At 39.7% G+C, this 21,783-nt stretch overlaps 1 protein-coding gene across 5 annotated transcripts in view; it reads right to left on the reverse strand.

Annotated features, from left to right (window-relative positions):
* Positions 1–21,783, reverse strand: part of TMEM62 (transmembrane protein 62) — a 42,495-nt gene that overhangs the window by 1,550 nt on the left and 19,162 nt on the right. For 4 of the 5 annotated variants that reach the window (XM_070424166.1, XM_070424183.1, XM_070424194.1 and 1 more), the window contains 6 exons: positions 21,192–21,344; positions 16,560–16,719; positions 9,981–10,094; positions 7,738–7,822; positions 4,289–4,393; positions 2,296–2,414 (listed from right to left, as the gene is read on the reverse strand). In XM_070424166.1, coding sequence (XP_070280267.1) covers positions 2,296–2,414; positions 4,289–4,393; positions 7,738–7,822; positions 9,981–10,094; positions 16,560–16,719; positions 21,192–21,344 — 736 coding nt within the window. The remainder of the gene's footprint in view (positions 1–2,295; positions 2,415–4,288; positions 4,394–7,737; positions 7,823–9,980; positions 10,095–16,559; positions 16,720–21,191; positions 21,345–21,783) is intronic. The other variant, XM_070424174.1, reaches the window with a different exon arrangement.

Raw genomic sequence — 21,783 nt, forward strand, 5'->3', positions numbered from 1 at the left:
AGGAGGAAATGAATTGAATCTGTATGCATACACACACTCACATGCTTTTTTGGCAGAGGGAGGGGGTTACTTGGGTATCAATATTTTTTTAATCTCTGTATTTTTATTTGAAGTACCATGATGATTACTGGAATACAAATTAGAAGGTTTAAGTTGTAATCCAGGTTTAGCTGCTGTACCATTCATTCATCATCCATTATGTGGCAAGCCCTGTGCAACACTTTAGGCCTGGGACATACTGGTAAACAAGTCAGAAAAGATGCATTATAGAGCTTGCATTCTAACAGGGAGAACCCCCCCCCCCCCAAAAAAAAAATTAGTTAATTACAGATTTTGAGAAATTCTATAAAGAAAATAAGAGGGTAAATGGCAGACGAACTCTCTGAGGCCTGAAGTACAGGAATGAGTCAATGGGAGGAAGTGCACTCCTGGCAGAAGGATCAAATGAAAAGCCCAGAGGTAGGTGAGGTCTTGGCCTATTTAAAGCCAGTGGCCTAAAACATGATGAGCCAGGTGGAAATTTGGGCAATCAGCAGGACCCGGATCATGTCACTGCTCTGCTTAAAGCAGAAGTGGGGAACGTCCAGCCTGCAGGTCGTATAAGGCTTGTGAAATCATTTGGTCTGGCCCTGCCAAGGCCTTAGAGGTGAGTTAAATGTTTGACCAAACATAGCAGGCTAATTTTTAAGGTAATAATTTTGCATGGCCCTGACTTAAATTAGGGTGGTAATAATGAGATGGAGAGAAGGGTGGATTCAAGATATATATATAGGAGACAGAGCAAACAAGGTATTACTTGCTAGATAGAATATGAGAGAAAGGGAAGGATTGGAGATATATCTTAAAGAAACTGGGTAAATTGTGGAGCCATTTAGTAAAATTGAAATTAACTAGAGAGGAACAAATTTGGGGGTAGAAATTAAAGGTCCTATTAAAGGTATACTTTTAAATTGAGATGCTTGTTAGATATCTAAGGGAAGACGAGAAGTGACAGCTGGATATATAGGCACTTGGAGTGCAGAGAAGAGGTCTAGATCAGAGATATAGATTTGGGAGTCATGAGCCTAGATGTAGTTAAGATCCATCATTAATGTACTACTATTCAAGTATGAATATATACCCACCCTTTGGTAAGGTTCAGGTTTTACTTGGTATAAGAGTGCTCCTGAGAGACAACCTCCATTTACATAACAAAAAACTGAACTGGACCCAGACGTATACACATAGGAAATGCAGCTTTACAGAGAACGTTCGGGCCTATGGCCAGTTTGCAGAGGTCTTCCCTATTTGTTTATCTCTAACCCTGCTGATCATGTTTACTACCCTGTTTGAACATTGTTCAAACTCATTTTGAACAATGTTTTTGGATCTCTGCCAAAACTCCAGATCATTACCTCCAGATTTTGGTCGATTAGTCCCCTTAAGTGAGTAAAATAAATGGTTAGGTAAATATCTTTCAAACCTATTTATAGAGATTTGCTATGGGTCAGGGTTTTGTTTGCGTGTGTGTTTGTTTTAAAGGTATTCCGATCAAAATGTAAATCAAATGTATCAGTGTTTCCAAAACAAGTATACTAATAAGACATTACTAGGAAACCCAGGGCTAGTTTTGCCCAGTGCAGCTTCCAGTGGTTAACTGAATACTTTTCTTATATGTGTCATTTTCCTTTCCTCCTTCTTAATATTTTCCTGCTTCATTTTCATAATCAATTTTGGTTTAATCAGAAGTCTATCATTTATTCTACCATAAATCCCTTATTTCATTCTTTTTGTCAATAAAAAGCACGGTGAAACAAGCAACAGAAACCAAAACCTCTTTCCCCTCTTATAAACCCTGTCTACCAATGTTTAGATGTTTACATGAGAATGGTGGAAGAGCTTAGGCAGTACTCAAAAGGCAAACAAAATACCAGTTATTAAATACTGCCTGCCAGTAAATTAGGAAACATGATCTATGGCAGTGATGGCGAACCTTTTGAGCTGGGCATGTCAGCATTTTGAAAAACCCTAAACTTAACTCTGTGCCGTGTCACATATAGAAATTTTTTGATATTTGCAACCAGAGTAAAACAAAGATTTATATTTTTGATATTTACTTTATATATTTAAACGCCATTTAACAAAGAAAAATCAACCAAAAAAATGAGTTCGCGTGTCACCTCTGACACGCGTGTCATAGGTTCGCCATCACTGATCTATGGTATCTAATTTGGGATTTTGAATTTAATTCTTAAGTGTTACACAATTAGTCTGACAAAGTCAAGATGTTCTTAAGTTGCTTTTCTGACTTCTTACCTGGAGAATTCCAACCACAAACGTTAAACTGCCTTGTAGGAAATGCCCATCAACAAAGATCCCAAAGGAAAAGCAGCAACCCATTTTGCCTTTAGTAATTTCACCAATGAACCATGGTCCTGAAGAAGCAGTGGAGAGGGAAGATTAAATAACTATGACTCTAATTACATACATCACAAGATGCATTTGCAGGAATAACGAAGAAATATGAGACTAGTCATCTATAAGCATTTTATTTACATAGCTTTTTTTCTTTGCTAATCTCTATGCTGCACCCGATATCCTAGCTAACCAACTATTTGCTCCTTTACTCCATATTTCTCTGGATTATGAAATCGTCTGAGTACATACTATACCTGGACAAGATATGTAGCTTGTAATTCCAGAAACATACAGGAGTATATTCACAAATCTTAGGAGATTCTGTTGCAGTAATTTACCTCAATACAATTCATTAACATTTCCTTTAAGAAGCAAAGAGGTATTCCTCAAAAGTTAATCTTCTAGATGACTGAGATTTACTCCTTTAAGCTATACAACTTCAACCACTTTCATCTTTCTAAAATGTACTTCTCTTTATTACTAATGTTAATGATTATTAATATTTTACCTTTTCTTGCTGATCCATAGTCATTACTTTATACATCAACTATATAGGCAGGGTGAACATGAACAGAATTTAACTTGCTTTTTTATTTTTTCACCTATAATACCAGAATGACTTTTCTCTCCTCCTCCCTACTATTATTTACTACCCATTCTCAGTATGCAGGTGCCTGGAACTATTATATGTAAAGAGTGATTAAGGGACTGTCAGACTCCCTTTCTTAAAATGCAATACCATAATTTGCTGGTAAGACTAGACTTCAGCTTTTAAAAAGTCATAGGTACTTTTCTCACGTATATTATTAATAAACTCTATTAGATACATATTCATCTAAAAAAGTGTTTTCCCTTGAAGTTTCAACTTTTAAAAATGAAGCAACTTCTGCCCTCTTCATGTTTTCTTTCACAGCCAGGAACCAAATCACTTGCTTTGTCTTCCAGTGTAAGACATGTGTCCAAATCAGCTTCAACAAACAAGAAAACTGACTTCCAAAGGGGAATCTGCTATAGCTTGTTATATAGTACTAGAGGCCCTAGGCACGAAATTCGTGCAAGGGGCTCGGCCCTTGCAGCCCAGCTTCGTCTGCAAGGTCGTCCAGATGGTCGTTCTGCTGTTTGGTCTAATTAGCATATTAGCTCTTTATTATATAGGATGGTAAAATGTCCTATTTTTTATTTTACTACTTTGTGTTCTCTAGTGGAATAAAAGTGTAAAACAAAGACTAAGCTACAAATAGCCTAATTTATTTTTAGTCAGTAAGGTACATTAGTAAGAAGCTTAAAAAAAAACACAACTCAGTGCTTTCTACTTCCATAAGTGGTTAAGTGACTTTATAAGTATTGGGTATAATAATTAATATAACAGAAGAGTTTCAGATATAACTAAACACACTGCTCATCTCAGTTTTTTTTCTTTTTTAGGAGCAACACATTAATAAATTATTCACTGAACTATATGCTAGGCATTGTTCTTAGTGGTGGACATAAAGGTGAACAAGAGAGAAAAGACATCAATGGATAGTCTAATAAGGGAAAAGATGATGAACACAGAAGATAATCATAAATTCTGATAAAGTAATGACGGAAATAAAAAGCATGATGAAATAGAGGATAAAACTTGAAGGTAGTCAAAAAAAGGCTGCTCTGAAGAGATGGCAATTAAGCTGAATTATCTCCTATTAAGTTTCTACACAAATTCTGCAATGGTTTCCTTAGCACTCTTAAGTAAACTAAATGTCCCTTAAACATGTTAAGAAACAATTTTATTTCCCAAGACCATATCCAAGGAAATGACTTATGAAGGAACCATTGGCCGTTTGTTATGCTCTACAGAGCCTAAATGACTCTACTGATTGCTCCACAATCTCAGGTTTCCTAAATGACTTACCCAGCACTGTATATAGAGTCAGGAACAAGACAGAATAGTAGAAGATGTTTATTTTGCTCAAGACATGAAGGGAAAATGAGGTCAAATTTATAAATCCTGGAGGTCCTAAAGAGAATAAATTTGAAAAATCCAATGAACATATGCAAAGTTTAATTTATTTATAACATTTTCTAGAAGACTTTCATGGGCTATCCTATATATTCAGCAAATCTGTTGTTATATGGTAACTATACAGATGACACCACTTTAAATTTGTAAGTTGGCGGGAATCCTGATGAGCCAATTCACTTAGAATTGCAGAGGGTGAGAAATTCAAAGCAATGGTATAGTTGTGAGGAGTGTGCACGTGCGCACACACTTTAAAATGACTGAAAACAATATAGAAATACCTGCCAGGGGAGGGCTACAAGGGGTCACTGGGGAAAAATGGGGGACACATATAATACTTTCAAAAATAAAGATTTTTGAAAAAGAAAGACCTACCAGAGGATGATACTAGTTTATCTTCATGTGTGTTTGAAATACAAATCTATACTCAAGTCTTTGTTTTCTAGGGGATTTAGTGTCCAAATGTACAAACTTCCAAAAGGTATGTCAAAATATATCAAAGGCATATCAAAGAAATACATTTCTCCAGTCTAATCTTAAGTATGAGTACCTGTTCAAATATTCCTTTCCCATATGTGATACAACTCTTAACTCCCAGCTATCCTCTTACTCCAATTGAAAGGGATCCATAAAGCTCTCCAAATAAGCATCTCTTAAAATAAAGTACCAAAAAGCCCAAGTCTAAGGGCTTCACCCAGAGAAGGTCCATTCTGTGGCCACAGACTAAGTATTCCAGATCCTCAACCCCAGCCAGCCATTCCACTCATTATGTGGCTGATCATAAATCAGGCAGCAGAAGACTATGATAGGAAGCTCAGTGCACACTGAGCTATCTTAGAGGTGGAAAGTATTTAGAGAACTGATCCCAATGGTAAGACAGCCTGATGTAAGTTAATTAGTATGTCTTTCTTCACAGGCTAGCATATAACATCAATCAGCCTGCTGACAGTTAATTTCATACAAAACGTGATAATGTATAACTTTTCTCCCTTTGTGTATTACACACTTGCTACTCATTCCTGTCTCAGCTTCCTTCTTATCCTAGCCTGGTACTTCTCAAAGTATTAATACATATCCACCTATAATAATAATTATAGGTGGATATTTATTATCTACACTAATAAAAGAGAAACATGCAAATTGGTGTCACTCCACTACGCCCACCAGCCAATCAGGGTGACTATGCAAATTCACCCAACAAAGATGGCGGTTAATTTGCATATGCAGGCGCAGAGTGAAGACTGAAGGCTCTGGCCTGAGCAAAGACTGAAGACTGAAGACAACTGAAGACTGAAGAGGCTTGCCTTCTCCACTGTGGCCGGAGTGAAGGCCTGGGTCCGGGGTACCAGAGGAAAACCAGTGCCGGCAGCTAGGGGAAGGAAGGCCTATTGCACGAATCTCTTCGTGCAACGGGCCTCTAGTAAATAAATAATCCTTTAACCTTACAGGCAGCTATACTTTAGACTTCAAGCAATGATTCTCTCCTTTGGCTGCACATTAGAATAACCTGGGGGAACTTTTAGAAAATACTCAGGCCCAGGTCTCACCCTCCAGAGATTCTGATTTAATTGACCTTGGGGAGAGGGGGAGCTTAGGCAGCAATCAGGTGATTCTAAGTAGCCTAAGAAATACTGCTTTAGCCATGCTTCTCAGCCTTAACTGCATATTGAAACCAGAAGAGCTTCAAAAGCTACTGATGTTTAGGTCCTATCCCTAACAGAGATTGTGATGTAGTAATTGGTACTGTGTAGATACTGAGATTTTAAGTTCCCCATGAAATTCTAAAGTGTAGTCAAAGTTGAGAAGTGTTGTTTAAAGAAAAGAACTGACCTGGGGCCCTAGCCAGTTTGGCTCTGTGGATAGAGCATCGGCCTGCAGACCAAAGGGTCCCGAATTCAATTCTGGTCAAGAGCACATACCTCCGGTGCAGGCTCCTCCCCTAGTCAGGGTGTGTGCAGGAGGTAACAAATCTATGTGTTTCTCTCACATCAATATTCCTCTCTGTCTTTCCCTCTCTCTTCCACTCTCCCTAAGAATCAATGGAACAATGTCCTTGGGTGAGGATTAAAAACAAAACTGACCTGGGATTGGAAGACTTGGGTTTTAAGTCTCTCCTCTGTCTCTTGCTAGCTCTGACATTTTGGACAATCTATATAACCTCTCGAGTCCTTGGTTTTCTAATGTTTAAAATGGGGACAACAATTCCTACCTCTCAGGATTGTTGTAAGAATTAAGTGAGATAATGCAGGTAAAATATGTTGTAAATTTTACATAACTACACAAAGATATTGGTATTCCCACATAATGAGATTGGGGTCCTTCCTCAAATATTTATTTATGTACATTATGTGCAAAATATATGTGGGCTATAATGTTTCTGGAACTTTCTCATAGAAGTTTCTCTCTCTCTCTCTCTCTCTCTCTCTCTCTCTCTCTCTCTCTATATATATATATATATATATATGCAGGAAAACATTCAGTAGTGCACTACCTATTCAGCTAACCATGTTACTGTTTAGTCATTACTACAGTTCTCCCCTCCCCCATAATCAGTCCCTGACCTCAGCAATTTCACCCAAGACAAGAAAAGATAAGGAAAGTTTAATTTGACAAGTATTTACTGTCTATTATGCACCAACTCAGCGCTGGGTGCTGTGGAAAACGAACAAGAAGTAGAAAACAAAGGCTCCTGCATTGAGGAACTTAGAGTTTGGCTGAGGAGAAAATGTATATACATTTGAAGTGGTTAGGTAAAGCCAAGTGATTGGCTAATTATGTATCAATTAATCGTCAGGAAGGACTATAGGGACTTAGAGAAACAAGAGCTCATTATGACCTGAAATGGTTGGAGAAAATGGTATGGGAAAAGTGGTTTGAAATGAGCCCTAAAGAAGGCTAAGATTAGACAAGTTTAGGAAAACAATTTAAGTTAGAGATGATGACCTGGGCAAAAGTGCAGAAGCAGAAATGTGCATGGTATGAACAGTGAATAATTACCTAGAATACATTACAGGTAACTGGGTGAAAATATGGCCAGTTAGGTAACACTTCAATGTCTCGTAGGGATGTTTGGCAACTCTGAGCTATACTGTGATTTTTCCCCCCATTGTGGTTGAGCCTCATGTAGCAGCAAGTGATTAAAGGTTTTGGTTTTTGTTGGATTTTTTTTTTTTTAAGCTAGAGTTCTGTGGAAAATGTGTGGTTGTTGAAAGGGTACACCTCACAGAGCTCAGGCAAAGACAATTTATATTTATACTCATATTTATCATTTGGCAATAGTGAGAATATTACGTACTACTTTAAAATAAAGTCTTCTAAGAACGAAAGAAACCATGACTAACCTTTAAGCTCTAGATATCTTTGATGCCTGTAAATAATGAGAACGAAGATCTGGATCAGCACAATCAGCACAAACAGGACCCGGGCCTGCAGAGAAGTAGGTGTTAATGTGAAACAGATACATGGTCACAGCTCTGGATAAGATTTTTAAAATGGCCTCATTAACAAAAATGAAAATGACATCATTAGCAGGAATGACTATATAAGAAAAATATGTAGCCAAAGAAAATCAAACATCTGATCTATCAAAAGAAGAAAATTATAAGCTGCCTCAGCATTACTCTTTCAGAATTTGGATACTTACACCATGTTGAAACCAAGTAATTTTATACAGATATAAAAAATGATCACATTAAAATAGTCCATTTTCATTGTTATAGGAGAAGCATACTTTGTTTTGTTTTATTTAAAATTGTATAAGAATAGCCCTAGCCAGTTTGGCTCAGTGGATAGAGCATCGGCCTGCGGACTGAAGGGTCCCAGGTTTGATTCTGGTCAAGGGCACATGCCCAGGTTGCGGGCTCGATCCCCAGTAGGGGTCATACGAGAGGCAGCCAATCAATGGTTTTCTCTTATCATTGATGTTTCTATCTCTCTCTCTCCCTCTCCCTTCCTCTTTGAAATCAATTTTAAAAATTGATTAAATTTGTATAAGAATAAAAAAAACAGTGCACAGTACACTGCAGCTGAGTGGACAGAGACTGCACTTTCTTTTTGCTTTCTCCATCAAGAAGTCATTCACTTGGTGATTAACTAACAGTAAAGAAATGTAAGTTAGATCCTTGTTTCTCAAAGGTCATCTTTGGAATCATCTTGAGCTTGTTAGGAATGCAGAACCTCCAGCCCCACCTCAGCCCTACTGATTAGAATATGCCTTTTACTAATATTCCCAGATAATTCATAGAACATCAACGTTTTCAAAGCCTGATCTAAGTAGTTATTAAAAATCCCCAAAAGAAAAATGACACAAAAATTTTGTAAAAATTAGATACAAATACCCATTAGTCATAGTTTTACACAACACAATCACACAAGTAATAAAAGCCAATTAAAATAATAATCAATTCACAGTTTAAGTGTGAGGAGGTGAAATTAAAGGAGGTTTAAATTTTCTTCTTAACATTGTAGAATATATCTTTTGAAGATTTTATGTTAATACCCAGGATAGGTGAGATCTGAGGGAAATAGAGTATAAATTGCCACAGCTTCTCTGGAACACTATTTGACAGTGTATATTAAAAACTGAAAAAATATATATACCCATTTATTTGCTCAAGAAATTTTTATTGAGGGCCTACTCGGTGTTAGGCCTACCAGATAAAGATCCCTGCCTTCATAGGGCTTATGTTTTACTAAGGGAGGATAGACAAAAACCAAAAACAAAAAAACAATGAATATAATAAATAATAAGTAATTTATGTAATTATATAATAAGTAAGTAAAGTATGTAGAATAATGTGTCAACTCTTTCACCTAGCAATTCACTTCTAGGAATTTATCCCCCAAAACTACTATATGCAAAAACTTAGATACAAGCAGTATTTATATAGTAGAGGAAAAAATTGGAAACAAACACCCAGCAATAGGGAAATGCTTACCCCTGCTGAGTGTTTCCTACAATCTCTGTCTGACTCATTTCTGTAGTAAGACAGGGACGTTTGGTCTCAAACATTTAAAAGAAAAAAAAAGAAATGCTTAAGGTGTATCTATGACAATATAAAACAGTCAATAACATCATGTTATTAAATAATATAAATTGATATAAGATAATAGTAAAACAAATTCCTCCATGGGAAAAATCAGAGAGCAAAAGAGAACTAAAAGTTTACTTACTGTTTTATACTAAAAACTCATAACAAATGTATATGAGAGAAAACAGAGTATCATAATGACAAATACAATGGTTATAATGGGTAGTGTGATCAAAGAATGATGTTGGAATGGTTTCACTTTATTTCTAAAATTTCCAAGTCTTCTACATTTAGCATATATTGTTTGTTGTGTAGGACACACAGTCCCTATAATTCCTTTAGTTATCCTGGTTTAATGGCATTGGTTAGAGACAGATCCCAAAACAGGTATTACTTGTCTATGCCTTTCAACTTAAAAACATTTTATTCTTCTAGATGAATAACTAAACTTTTCTTTTTAATAAGGTTCAGCTTTCTCATCACATGATTATTTATGATTTTGGACCTACCAAATCCAGTAGAAACACACACATCATTAGGTTGAATTTACTCACCACCATGCAGTGATCTGTAAGAAGAATAAAAGATACTAGAGGGTCAAATCTGAGCTGATTATCCTCTTGAAGAGAAAATATGTGGTGAACACTCTTACTTCTTCCAGCAGAATCCTAGTTAGAAGCAGAGCAGAGAAGAAACTATCATGCTACTTTTTTTTTCATTTATTTTTTATTCTTCCTACAAGCACTTTAACATAAAACCTTGTAATTCTAGATTTAAATTGGAAATATCTTTAGAACCTTGTAATTCTAGATTTAAATTGGAAATGTCACCATGTTCTCACAATATATATATATATATATATATATATATATATTTTTTTTTTTTTTTAAATCTATATTTCCCTATGTTCACTGAAAAGGCCTAGAAATAACAACAAACCCAATAGCTGTGAACTAGTTGGGCTAGTGCCAATTGTGGTCTCAAAGTATCATTTTTCACTATAAAGAACCAGTGCTCTTTAGAAAAATGGCTGATTCCAGTTCTTGAATAAGAAATGCATAAGAAGGGCTTGGACTACCTTGTCATATGGGAAAGCAAAAAGAAAAAAAAAAAAAAACAAAAAACTAACAAAGACTATTAAGACTGTATCAAAGGACTTAGTGACCAATTTGGAGATGTTCCCACTAGCCAAAGATGGAACAATTTGAGCATCAAAAAGAATAAATGCAATGGATTAAAACATGCTACATATGAATTTTAAAATGTTGCATTCATAATGATTCTAAAACTAGAAGACTCATATCATTATCTTTGGCAGATGCTAAAGAACAACTCATTATTCTGAAGACTGGTTTAGAAAAGGGAGGTGGGGGAAGAATTAAGAATTTATCCTGCAGATATATCTCCTAGGACAATGGAAACTAAAGAGAAAATAAACAAATTGGACTACATCAAAATAAAAAGCTTCTGCACAGCAAAAGAAACCATCAACAAAACAACAAGAAAGACCATTGCATGGGAGAACATATTTGCCAATGTTACATCCGATAAAGGTTTCATCTACATTTATAGGGAACTCATACAACTTAACAAAAGGAAGATAAGCAATTCAATCAAAAACGGGCAAAAGACCTAAATAGACACTTTTCGAAAGTGGACATACAGAAGGCCAGGAGACATATGAAAATATGTTCAAAGTCACTAATCATCCGAGAGATGCAAATCAAAACAACAATTAGGTACCATCTCACACCTGTCAGAATGGCTATCATCAACAAATCAACAAATGACAAGTGCTGGTGAGGATGTGGAGAAAAGTACACTGCTGGTGGGAATGCAGACTGGTGCAGCCACTGTGGAAAACAGTATGGAGTTTCCTCAAAAAATTAAAAATGGAATTCCCATTTGACCCAGTAATCCCACTTCTAGGAATATATCCCAAGAAATCAGAAACACTAATCAGAAAGAATATATGCACCCCTATATTACAATAGCTAAGATTTGGAAACAGCCTAAGTGCCCATCAGCAGATGAGTGGATTAAAAAACTGTGGCACATCTACACAATGGAATACTAAGCTGCTGTAAAAAAGAAAGAACTCTTACCATTTGCAACAGCATGGATGGACTGAAGAACACTACACTAAGCAAAATAAGCCAGTTGGAGAAAGATAAATATCACATGATCTCCCTCATTTGTGGAATATAATGAACAACATAAACTGATGCACAAAAATAGATTCAGAGACAGAAAAACATCAAACAGACCGTCAAACCTCAGCGGGAAGGCAAAGGAGGTTGGGTGGGGTGGGGTAAGAGATCAACCAAAGGCCTTGTATCCTTGCATATGAGCATGACCAATGGACACAGACAATAGGGGGGTGAGGGCATTTGATGCAGGTGTGGGTGGCCGGGGAGAGGTCAATGGGGGGAAAAGGAGACATATGCAATACTTTGAACAATAAAGAATTAAAAAAAAAAAAAGAATGCATTTATCCTGTTTTTCTTGTATGAACTCTATATCTGGGTACCAAAAAGATAAGAGAAATGTTTTCTTTATAGACCTATTCTAACTAATACTCCTATAATAAGGAGTAGCAATTTGAATATCATCATTTTATAAATCTAATGAAATAATGGATCTAGGCAAAGATAATCAATAGCTGCTGGAAATCCTTCAATGAAAAGCTGATTGGATACTTCCCAATGAATGGAGGGATAAGCCAGCAGTTTGCTGGAGCTGGCTTGACTGACTCACGGAACCAGTTGTTAAATTTTCAGGAATTTTGCAAGCCAATTGATGTTGTGTTGGCAGGAATATTTATATCATGGAAACTGGTATAAATCAGAGAAATGCTATGAAGCAGCTCCCACTCCAAACATCCTCCAAGTTGGTTGTTAAATATTTATCAGAACATCATTAGATAAGGTTAACAATACCTGAATACACTGATCAATCTTAACCTTACTAACAAAGAGATGACCAGATATTATAATCTTCTGGTGAAAGAATAAAACACCAAATGAAGTGTTCTTGCTAAAAAAAAAAAAAAAGACTCAAATCAAAAAGCAAAAAAATCCAGAACACAGGAAATTCTACAGGATAAAAGACCCAGTTTCCAAAGAAAATATACAGCAAAGGAAAAAAACAGCAGAGGTGAGAGACAGAAGAGACAAATCAGCTAAATGCAATATCTGAGCCTTGTTTGGATTCTGATTTGAATCAACTAAATGCACCGTATAGAGAGAAACATATATGACAAATTGGGAAAACTGAACACTAGCTGGATGGTTTGATATTAAGGAATTACTGTTAATTTTTCAGGTATAATATGGTATTATGGTTACTTTTTTTAATGGTTACATTAAAAAATAGTCCTCATCTTTTAGTAAATCATACTGACATATTTACATATAAAATGACATCATGGTACAGGAAGGAGAGACGTGGATGGGGTATAGATGAAAAAAGACTGGTCATGAGTTGATAACTATTTAATTGGCTGATGGATACATGGGAATTCATTATAGTATTAACTCTTTTTTTTTTTTTTTAATATATTTTATTGATTTTTTACAGAGAGGAAGGGAGAGAGACAGAGAGCTAGAAACATTGATCAGCTGCCTCCTGCACATCCCCCACTGGGGATGTGCCCGCAACCCAGGCACATGCCCTCAACCGGAATCGAACCTGGGACCTTTCAGTCCGCAGGCCAACACTCTATCCACCGAGCCAAACCGGTTTCGGCAGTATTAACTCTTTCATATATTTTTTAAATTAGCCATCATACAAAAATTTTTATTTTTTTTCCTTTTATTAAGGTATTATATATGTGCCTTTATCCCCTCATTGACCCCTTATCCCCCCTCCACTCATGCCCTCACCCCCGTTGCCTGTGTCCATTGGTTACGCTTATTATATTCATGCATTCAAGTCCTTTGGTTGATCTCTCTCCCTTACCCACACCCTCCCCTACCTTCCCTCTGAGGTTTGACAGTCTGATCGATGCTTCTCTGTCTCTGGATCTGTTTTTGTTCATCTGTTTATGTTGTTCATTATATTCCACAAATGAGTGAGATCATGTAATATTTATCCTTCTCTGACTGGCTTATTTCACGTAGCATAATGCTCATACAAAAGTTTTTAAATAGTGAAAAGAAGCTTTGCTGGCATTTATCAAACTATACTCCAAATATTCTTACTTTCAGTGATAAGTTCTTGTTTTAAAGCAGAGATTTTCTTTAATTGAGATATAGAAATTTCTAGTCTTTAAATTGGCAAAATAGATACAACAGTCTAAAATACTGTCCTCAACCTTTAATGCACATCGGAATCACCTGGAGGGATTGACTGTTAAAAGATTGCCGGCTCCCATCTCCAGTTTCTGGTTCATACGTTTGAGAAGGAAACTGAGAGTTAGCATTTCTAACAATTTCCCAGGTGGTGTTGATGCTACTAATCCAGGAACCACACTGAGAATTGACCTGAGAATGTTTGCTGGTAGGCTGCCTGGAACCTATATTCAATGAATATAGTAAGTAGGTAAAATACAATATAATAAATTGATGTGATCTCTTACGGATTTTTAAAAATTGTTTTTATTAATTTTAAAGAGAAAGGGAGAGGAGAGAAAGAAGAGAGGGAAACATCGATGTGAGAGAGAAATATCAATCAGTTTGTCTTCTTTATGCACCCCAACTGGGGACCAACCCCACAACCTGGGCACATGCCCTGATCAGGAATCAAACTGGCAAAGCTTCAGTGCACAGGACGACACTCAACTGAGCCACACCGGCCAGATTCTCACAGATTTTTCTCTCAGACTTATCTACACAGCATAACGTATTTGAAAGGACATAATGTTCACCAAGCCAGTGTGGCTCAGTGGTTGAGTGTTGACCTAAGAACTTGGAGGTCAAGGCTTGGTTCCTGGTCAGGGCACATGCCCCAGTTGTGGGCTCAATCCCCAATGGTGGCATGCAGGAAGCAGACGATCAGTGATTCATTAATGTTTCTATCTGTCTTTCCCTCTTCCTTCCTGTCTGAAGTCAATAAAAAATATATATATTTTTAAAAAGGACATAATGTTCCCATTGATGAAGGAGGGGACCAGGTTCCCTATTTCATATTCAGTAGACTAATGTTTTTAAGTTATAACACACAGACAGAAAACAAATCACTGGTTGCCTCGAAATGAGAGCGGAAAGAAGGTAGTTACAAAAGGGCACAAGAACACTTTTGAGGGTGATGCATCATATTGACTGTAGTAATGGTTTCAAGGATGTGTATGTATGTCAAAACTTACCAAATTGTATTCTTTATATGTTTTATATGTAAATTATACCTCGATAATGTTGCAAGAAATGTTAAAGATATAAAAAGTATAGTGATTTCACATTTTTACTAAGGATTCAGATAGATAACCAGAAATATTTCAAGAAATATGAATAAGGTTTCTTTCTCATAAAACTACAGAAGCTGAGATTCTGGAGCAATCCAAGGATTTGAGAGTTCCCCATTCCTACAGTGAGCAGATCTCCTATGGTTGCTCCTACTACTTCCCATGACACAGGGAATATTCTAGTTGCACTCATACCTTCAAGCCTTTTTAAAATGACCAACTCCTAATATGAAAGACATTAAGAGTTCATCCCCAGCCATCCCGCCTTCCACATCCTCCCTGTGTTCCTTTTTCCTCCTAAGCAGAACACTTCAAAGACAGTGACATTGTAAAGTGCCTTCTCTTGTTCCTTATCTATGAATCGGGGATAAAGCTACCCAGCATACAGGATTATGATATGGATAAAGTAAAAAATTTAAGTGCCTGGCATCAGGGCTGAGTAAACAGCTCCTTCCTGCTCAAAATCCTTCTTTGTGACCAAAAAAAAGTAATGAAAATAATTTCATGTGTTTTCGGAAGGATTACTTCATGTTTCAAACCAAGTTAATATTAAAAGATTTAACAGTTAAAAACTGTCATCAAACCATAAAGTTATAGATATTGATGGATTTTTTTTAGAAAATAATTTCTTTTTTTTTTTTTAAATATATTTTATTGATTTTTTACAGAGAGGAAGGGAGAGAGATAGAGAGTTAGAAACATTGATGAGAGAGAAACACCAATCAGCCGCCTCCCGCACACTCCCCACTGGGGATGTGCCCGCAACCCAGGTACATGCCCTTTTGACCGGAATCGAACCTGGGACCCTTCAGTCCACAGGCCAACGCTCCATCCACTGAGCCAAACCGGTTTCGGCTAGAAAATAATTTCTGAGCACAATCTATCCCAGGGGTCCTCAAACTACGGCCCGCGGGCCACATGTAAATACAAATATTGTATTTGTTCCGTTTTGTTTTTTTACTTCAAAATAAGATATGTGCAGTGTGCATAGGAATTTGTTCATAGTTTTTTTTTAAACTATAGTCCGGCCCTCCAACGGTCTGAGGGACAGTGAACTGGCCCCCTGTTTAAAAAGTTTGAGGACCCCTGATCTATCCCTTAAAGAGTTTCATAAGGTTGATGAAACAGCTCTATTTTGGTAACAATGATCACTGTCTACTCTGGCAGGTGCTAGTGAATTAAATGCTTGCCAGGTTAAATCAGAGCAATGCCAGGCAGACAATTACTGCACATGCTATGAATGCATACCCCCAAATTAAAAAAAATATCCTTTATTGCCTTGAAAATTTGCTGTCCTAGAGCTTTCAAAATAATGACACAATTTTCCTGTATTTGGAGATAGCAATCAAAGGCATGGATACATAAATACATGTTTTCTGAATTACTCTATTATCTTTTGGTATATTGGTGAATTTTTCTCCCATTATTAAAAGACACTGGGGCCACAGTTGAAAAAAACACAAAAGAATGATTCCCTGAAGTTAGAAAAAGGGGGGACTGTGGCCAGTAGTTGCACACTCCTCTTTTCCTCTACTCAGTTTTTAGTCTAAAAGTAGAATTACTCCTGAGTGCACATTTCAGAACATAACAAATCCAATGCACCCACATTTTTATTAAACTTAGTTCCATCTTTACCAACTGGCTGCAAAACCCCCCTTCCCCACCAAGTCGGAGTTCAGTGTGGTTCCAGTCTAATCACATTTATATAGCGAATTGAAAATTACTACCTTACCTGGACAATTACTTCTATATTATGTGTACTATTAATGTAGTTCCTTGGGTTCCACTTCAGTGTGAAAATAGGACCAGACAAATGAGTAGCTTCCCCTAAATGAACTCCATCGATCTTAACTGTGACAGAAGTAATGGAGGATGAGGAAAAGGCCAAGACTCTGAAATGAAAGCATATATAAACAGGTTTTAGGTATTTGTCACTGTTTTTATAAAGGAGAATAACCTATTACAACCTGAAAAGATAAAAGTATAGGCAGAATCATGACATGGTACTATTGTAGGAACCACTATTCACATAATTGGGTTTCTTTCTGAATGGTGGCTTTTGGAGTTGCATTGATTCAGCACACCTGAACTGGTGAGAAATTAGAAACTATTCTTGAGTAGTTTCTGGAGTATATTTTGGAGTAGACCCAAAGTTCTTGCTGAAGAAACTCCTGAAGTCCTGGTTTTTCTCATAGAAGGAGAATGTAAATTGGACATTTGTTCATCTAATGTCAAGCCTATCATCTCCTGTTTTGGTTCCCATCCACTCATTTGGTTCTTCTATTTACACTAAACAAGCAATGTTACAAATAAGGCTAAGTTTACCAGGCCCCAGAGAATGTAATGCCTAAATTTGATATCCAGCTCCTATTAAAAAAAACAAAAACCTGAGAAATGTATGTTTTACTTCACTAGTGATAAAAAATATCTTAAAACAGCTTGATACCATTTTTTCCAGGTTAAGTAGTAAATCTTTTTAAAAGCACAATATCTAATAACATATAAATTAGTACCCGTTTTAAAAAGTAATTGGGTACCTTATTCACTGGTGGTGGGAATGTGAAGTGGTAAAGCCACTATGGAAAACACGGGTGGGGTCCCTCGGCCTGGCCTGCGATCAGGGCCATGGGGGCTGATCGGGGCCAGCCAACCAGGAGCAGGGACCACGGGAGGTTGGACAGCCACGGGAGGTTGGCTGTGGGAGAGCACTGACCACCAGGGGGCAGCTTCTGCATTAAGCGTCTGCCCCCTGGTGGTCAGTGTGCATCATAGCGACCAGTTGTAAAGGTCACTTAGGCTTTTATATATATAGATGTCAGCCCAATACATTTTTTAAATAAGAATAGATTGTGCCCTATTATTACAACTATGTAAAAAGATGCCTAAAAGAGAATGCCTACTAAGGGAAACTCAAAATCATTAATAACAGTTCTATTGGTGAGGGGTGGGGATACACATATAATCCCACACCCTATTTTCCAAAGGTGGTGGTTGTACTGATGGGGTGGTCATAATAATCTGGCCGGTCATAATAATCTGGCCACTCAGTATATATATATTACATTACAGGCCCGGTGCACAAAATTTGTGCACTGGAGGGTGGGGGTCCCTCAGCCCAGCCTGCCCCCTCTCACAGTCCGGGAGCCCTCAGGGAATGTCCTACTGATGGCATAGGTCCGCTCCCCAGCCGCAGATGCTCAGAGCAGGTGCCCTGTGTGTGTGTGTGTGTGTGTGTGTGTGTATGTGTGTGTCCACTGGGAGCCTGCCCCCAGCCGTGTTGGAGGCTCAGAGCAGGTGCCTCGTGTGTGTGTATGTGTGTGTTCGCTGGGGGCTTAGGGGGCGGCGTGGCCAGGCTGGGCCCTGAGTAGTACCACTGCTGCTGCCACTGTCATTAGCGTCTGGGATGCAGGCATGGGTTGAAAAGACTGAACCACACCCCAGGCCTCTCTGACTCTGAGTTTGTTCATCTGGGAGTTGAAGCAGGAGGGGCCGGGCCCCACACTCTAGGGCTCTTCACAGAGACATCTTTTTTGCCCTCAGTTGTCTTCCCCTTTCCAGGCCTGAGGACAGCAGCATTCTTCTTGGTGGTTTTTTTTTTACTTTTTTTTTTTTTTTTTTTTTAAGAATGTGGAGATTTCTAGAAAAGACAAAATTACAGAGACAGAAAGCAGACCTGTGGTTGCCTGGGGCTAGGTGGGGTTGACTGCATATGGGCAAACAGCGTGATGGAAGCTTGAAAACGGTTTGTGTTGGTGGTTGAGCTGCTGTGGAAATTCATGCATCAAACAGTATGCCTGCTGTGGGTGAGTTATATGGCACGTAAGCACCTTTTCAAGAAAGCTGTATAAAGGCATACATCTAAAAGGGAACCCTCTTTGCCCTAACCGGTTTGGCTCAGTGGATAGAGCGTCAGCCTGCAAACTGAAAGGTCCCAGGTTCGATTCTGCTCAAGGGCATGTGCCTTGGTTGCGGGCACATCCCCAGTAGGGAGTGTGCAGGAGGCAGCTGATCGATGTTTCTCTCTCATTGATGTTTCTAACTCTCTATCCCTCTCCCTTCCTCTCTGTAAAAAATCAATAAAATATATATTTTAAAAGGGAACCCTCTTAAAACCACAGTTGGTGAGGGATTACCACCTTCTAGGAACTTGATAGAAAGTGTTCAGTCAATGGTTGTGAACTTGAAGAAGAGTGGAGAGGGTGCTGATTTGGAAGCTTTATGTGACCTGGGCAGGTCTAAACTCTGTCTGGGTCTGTTCCCCTGACTGTGACATCCCGAGTTGATGCCCTCGGGGGGGGCGGGGGGGGGGGAGATTTTTAGAAAGAGGAAGGGAGGGAGAGAGAGAAAAAAAAAACATCGATAGGTTGCCTCCCAAACACACCCAGACTGGGGATCTAACCTGCAACCTGGGCATGTGCCCTGACCAAAAACAGAACTTGCAACCTTTTGGTATACGGGATGACACTCCAACCAACTGAGCCACACTGGCCAGGGCTAAATATATATTTTTAACTGAATTGGAATGCAACAGTAACCAATTTGTCTATCTATACTAATAAAAGGGTAATATGCTAATTAGGGCGGATGTCTTCTGGATGTCCATCCAGATGTTCATCCGGACAAAGCCACAGTGGCTGCAAGGCCTGGGGCTCATGGCAGCCGTGGCCATGGGCTCAGGCAGCCATGAGCCCTGGCAGTTGTGAGGCTCGGGGCTCAGGCCTCGCAGCCGCCACAGTGGCAGCAGCAGCAGGGTGATGGGGGCAGCACCTTCCCCTGATCAGCCTGGTCACCCCCCGCAGAGGGAGGCCAAACTGTGGCTCAGGCCCCCCGCCCGGGGGAAGCGGGCCTAAGCTGTCAGTAGGACATCCCCTGAGGGCTCCCGGACTGTGAGAGGGGGCAGGCCGGGCTGAGGGACCCCTCCCCTCCAGTGCATGAATTTTCGTGCACCAGGCCTCTAGTATCCTTACTAATAAAAGCCTAAGTAGTCGTCACGCCATGATGCCCTCATGCTGTCACAAGATGGCTCCATGCACAGTGGACATGTGCAGGCAGGCGGGGCTGGGCTTGACGCTGGGTGCGCGGCACAAAGCCTGCCTGGGACTCCCACCTCCTCCCGGCTCCGCACGGCACGGAGGCAGGACCCCTGGCTCCGGCCTACCTCTTTGGGGCAATCCATCAAGGAGCCCCGGGTGGGTGGGTGGGGCCTACCTCTTTGGGGTGACTGATCGTGGGGCTCCCGCACTGTGACAGGGCACAGGCCAGGCTGGGGGACCCCTTCGAGTGCACGAATTTTGTGCACCAGGCCTCTAGCATATATATAAAAGCCTAAGCAACCATTACGACTGGAATGACCAGTCGACCAGTCCCTATGACGTGCACTGATCACCAGGGGGCAGATGCTCAACACAGGAGCTGCCCCCTGGTGGTCAGTGCGCTCCCACAGCCAACCTCCTGCAGCGAGGGCAGCATTGGCGTCCGGTGTCCGTTCCTTATGCCTGGCCTGGTGACCGTTGCCTCCTCTCCCAACCCCACTGGGGCCTTTGGGCCCCAGGCTGGGACGGGGAACCGGGGGTGGGTGGTGGTGGACGCAGCCCCTTTCCCAGAGGGGCCGAGGGCCTGCTCCCTCCTTGGGGCCGGCGGCCAAGCTCCCACGCCCCGTCCCTCCCCTCGGCTGGCAGGCCCCGATTGGCCCACCACCCACCTCCTGTGGTGGTGGTGAGGTGGCGAAGGAAGGAGGAGTTGGGGAGGCAGGGAACCATGTGGTGGCAGGGCGCCAGCATCCGTTCCTTCCACACCCTGCCCAGCGACCCGTTGCCTTCTCCCTGGGGCCCGGGCTGGGACAGGGAGCCAGGGGTGGGTGGCAGTGGATGTGGCCCCTTTCTCATGGGCGCTGAGAGCCGGCTCCCTCCTTGGGGCCAGTGGCCAACCCCCTGTGCCCTGTCCCTTCCCCCGGCCCACAGGCCCTAATCGGTCCTGATCACCAGCCAGGACTAGTGACCCCCACCCATGCACCGGGCCTCTAGTTCTATCTAATAAAGACAGAATATGCAAATTGACCATAACTTTGAGACAAAGGTGGCAGCGCCCACAGCCAATAAGGAGGGAATATGCACATTGACGCGACAAGGCGAGAGGCGGAAGGGCGGCTCTGGGCCGGAGTGAAGGCGGTGCCAGCAGCCAGGGGAAGGAAGGCCTATTCTTGCATGAATCTTCGTGCATCGGGCCTCTAGTCTTTACAGAATGTTTAGATTGTTGAGACAACTAAAATGGGACATCTCATAGCTGTTACATGGGAATGCAGTCACAATGATTTATTCTCCATCAATATCAAACTGAAAGTAAATTCTGAAAATTTTCTACATACCTGATGTGTGTTGAGTGAAGGAGTCTTTCTAGTGGTTCATGTTTAGAACTATAGAGGAGCGACTTAGGATTGGTGATAAGTATCACAGGCCACTCGCCAAAGATCAAATCTGAAAAGCTAAAGAGGTCATGATCAAAAGCAAAGATGCGGTACCTAGAGACCAGAGAACGATAAGGCAATTAGTCACTTCACATTTTAAGAGGCATGAAGGTTATATACAGAACAAATGTAAAAATATAAAAGCATACTTTTTGAGATCATGAATTTGAATGCAGAGTCAATAATATTGTTTTTCTGTCTTCTTCTCTGGCCCCTATCACTTTATACTTCACATTTGTCACAACAACTGGGATCTGACTGAAGCCATGAATTTAACTGTGCCTTGATAAATGTCTAGTACATAGCATGCACTCTTTAACTTTTAAATAAATGCTTGTTGAATTAATTCATTTTGAACCTGAGACATTCATCTTAAGCCTAATACCTGACATTCTTCACACCATCAACAATGCTACATAAAATATTAAAATAAACACAATTAGAAACCTTTCACTTGGCTGTTAAATCTTTATTTCTATAATTTCAAAGAAAT

The sequence above is a fragment of the Myotis yumanensis genome, unplaced genomic scaffold (assembly GCF_028538775.1).
Source record: "Myotis yumanensis isolate MYYU_CA2020_CCGP unplaced genomic scaffold, mMyoYum1.0.hap1 SCAF_1, whole genome shotgun sequence".
Lineage (NCBI taxonomy): Eukaryota > Metazoa > Chordata > Mammalia > Chiroptera > Vespertilionidae > Myotis > Myotis yumanensis.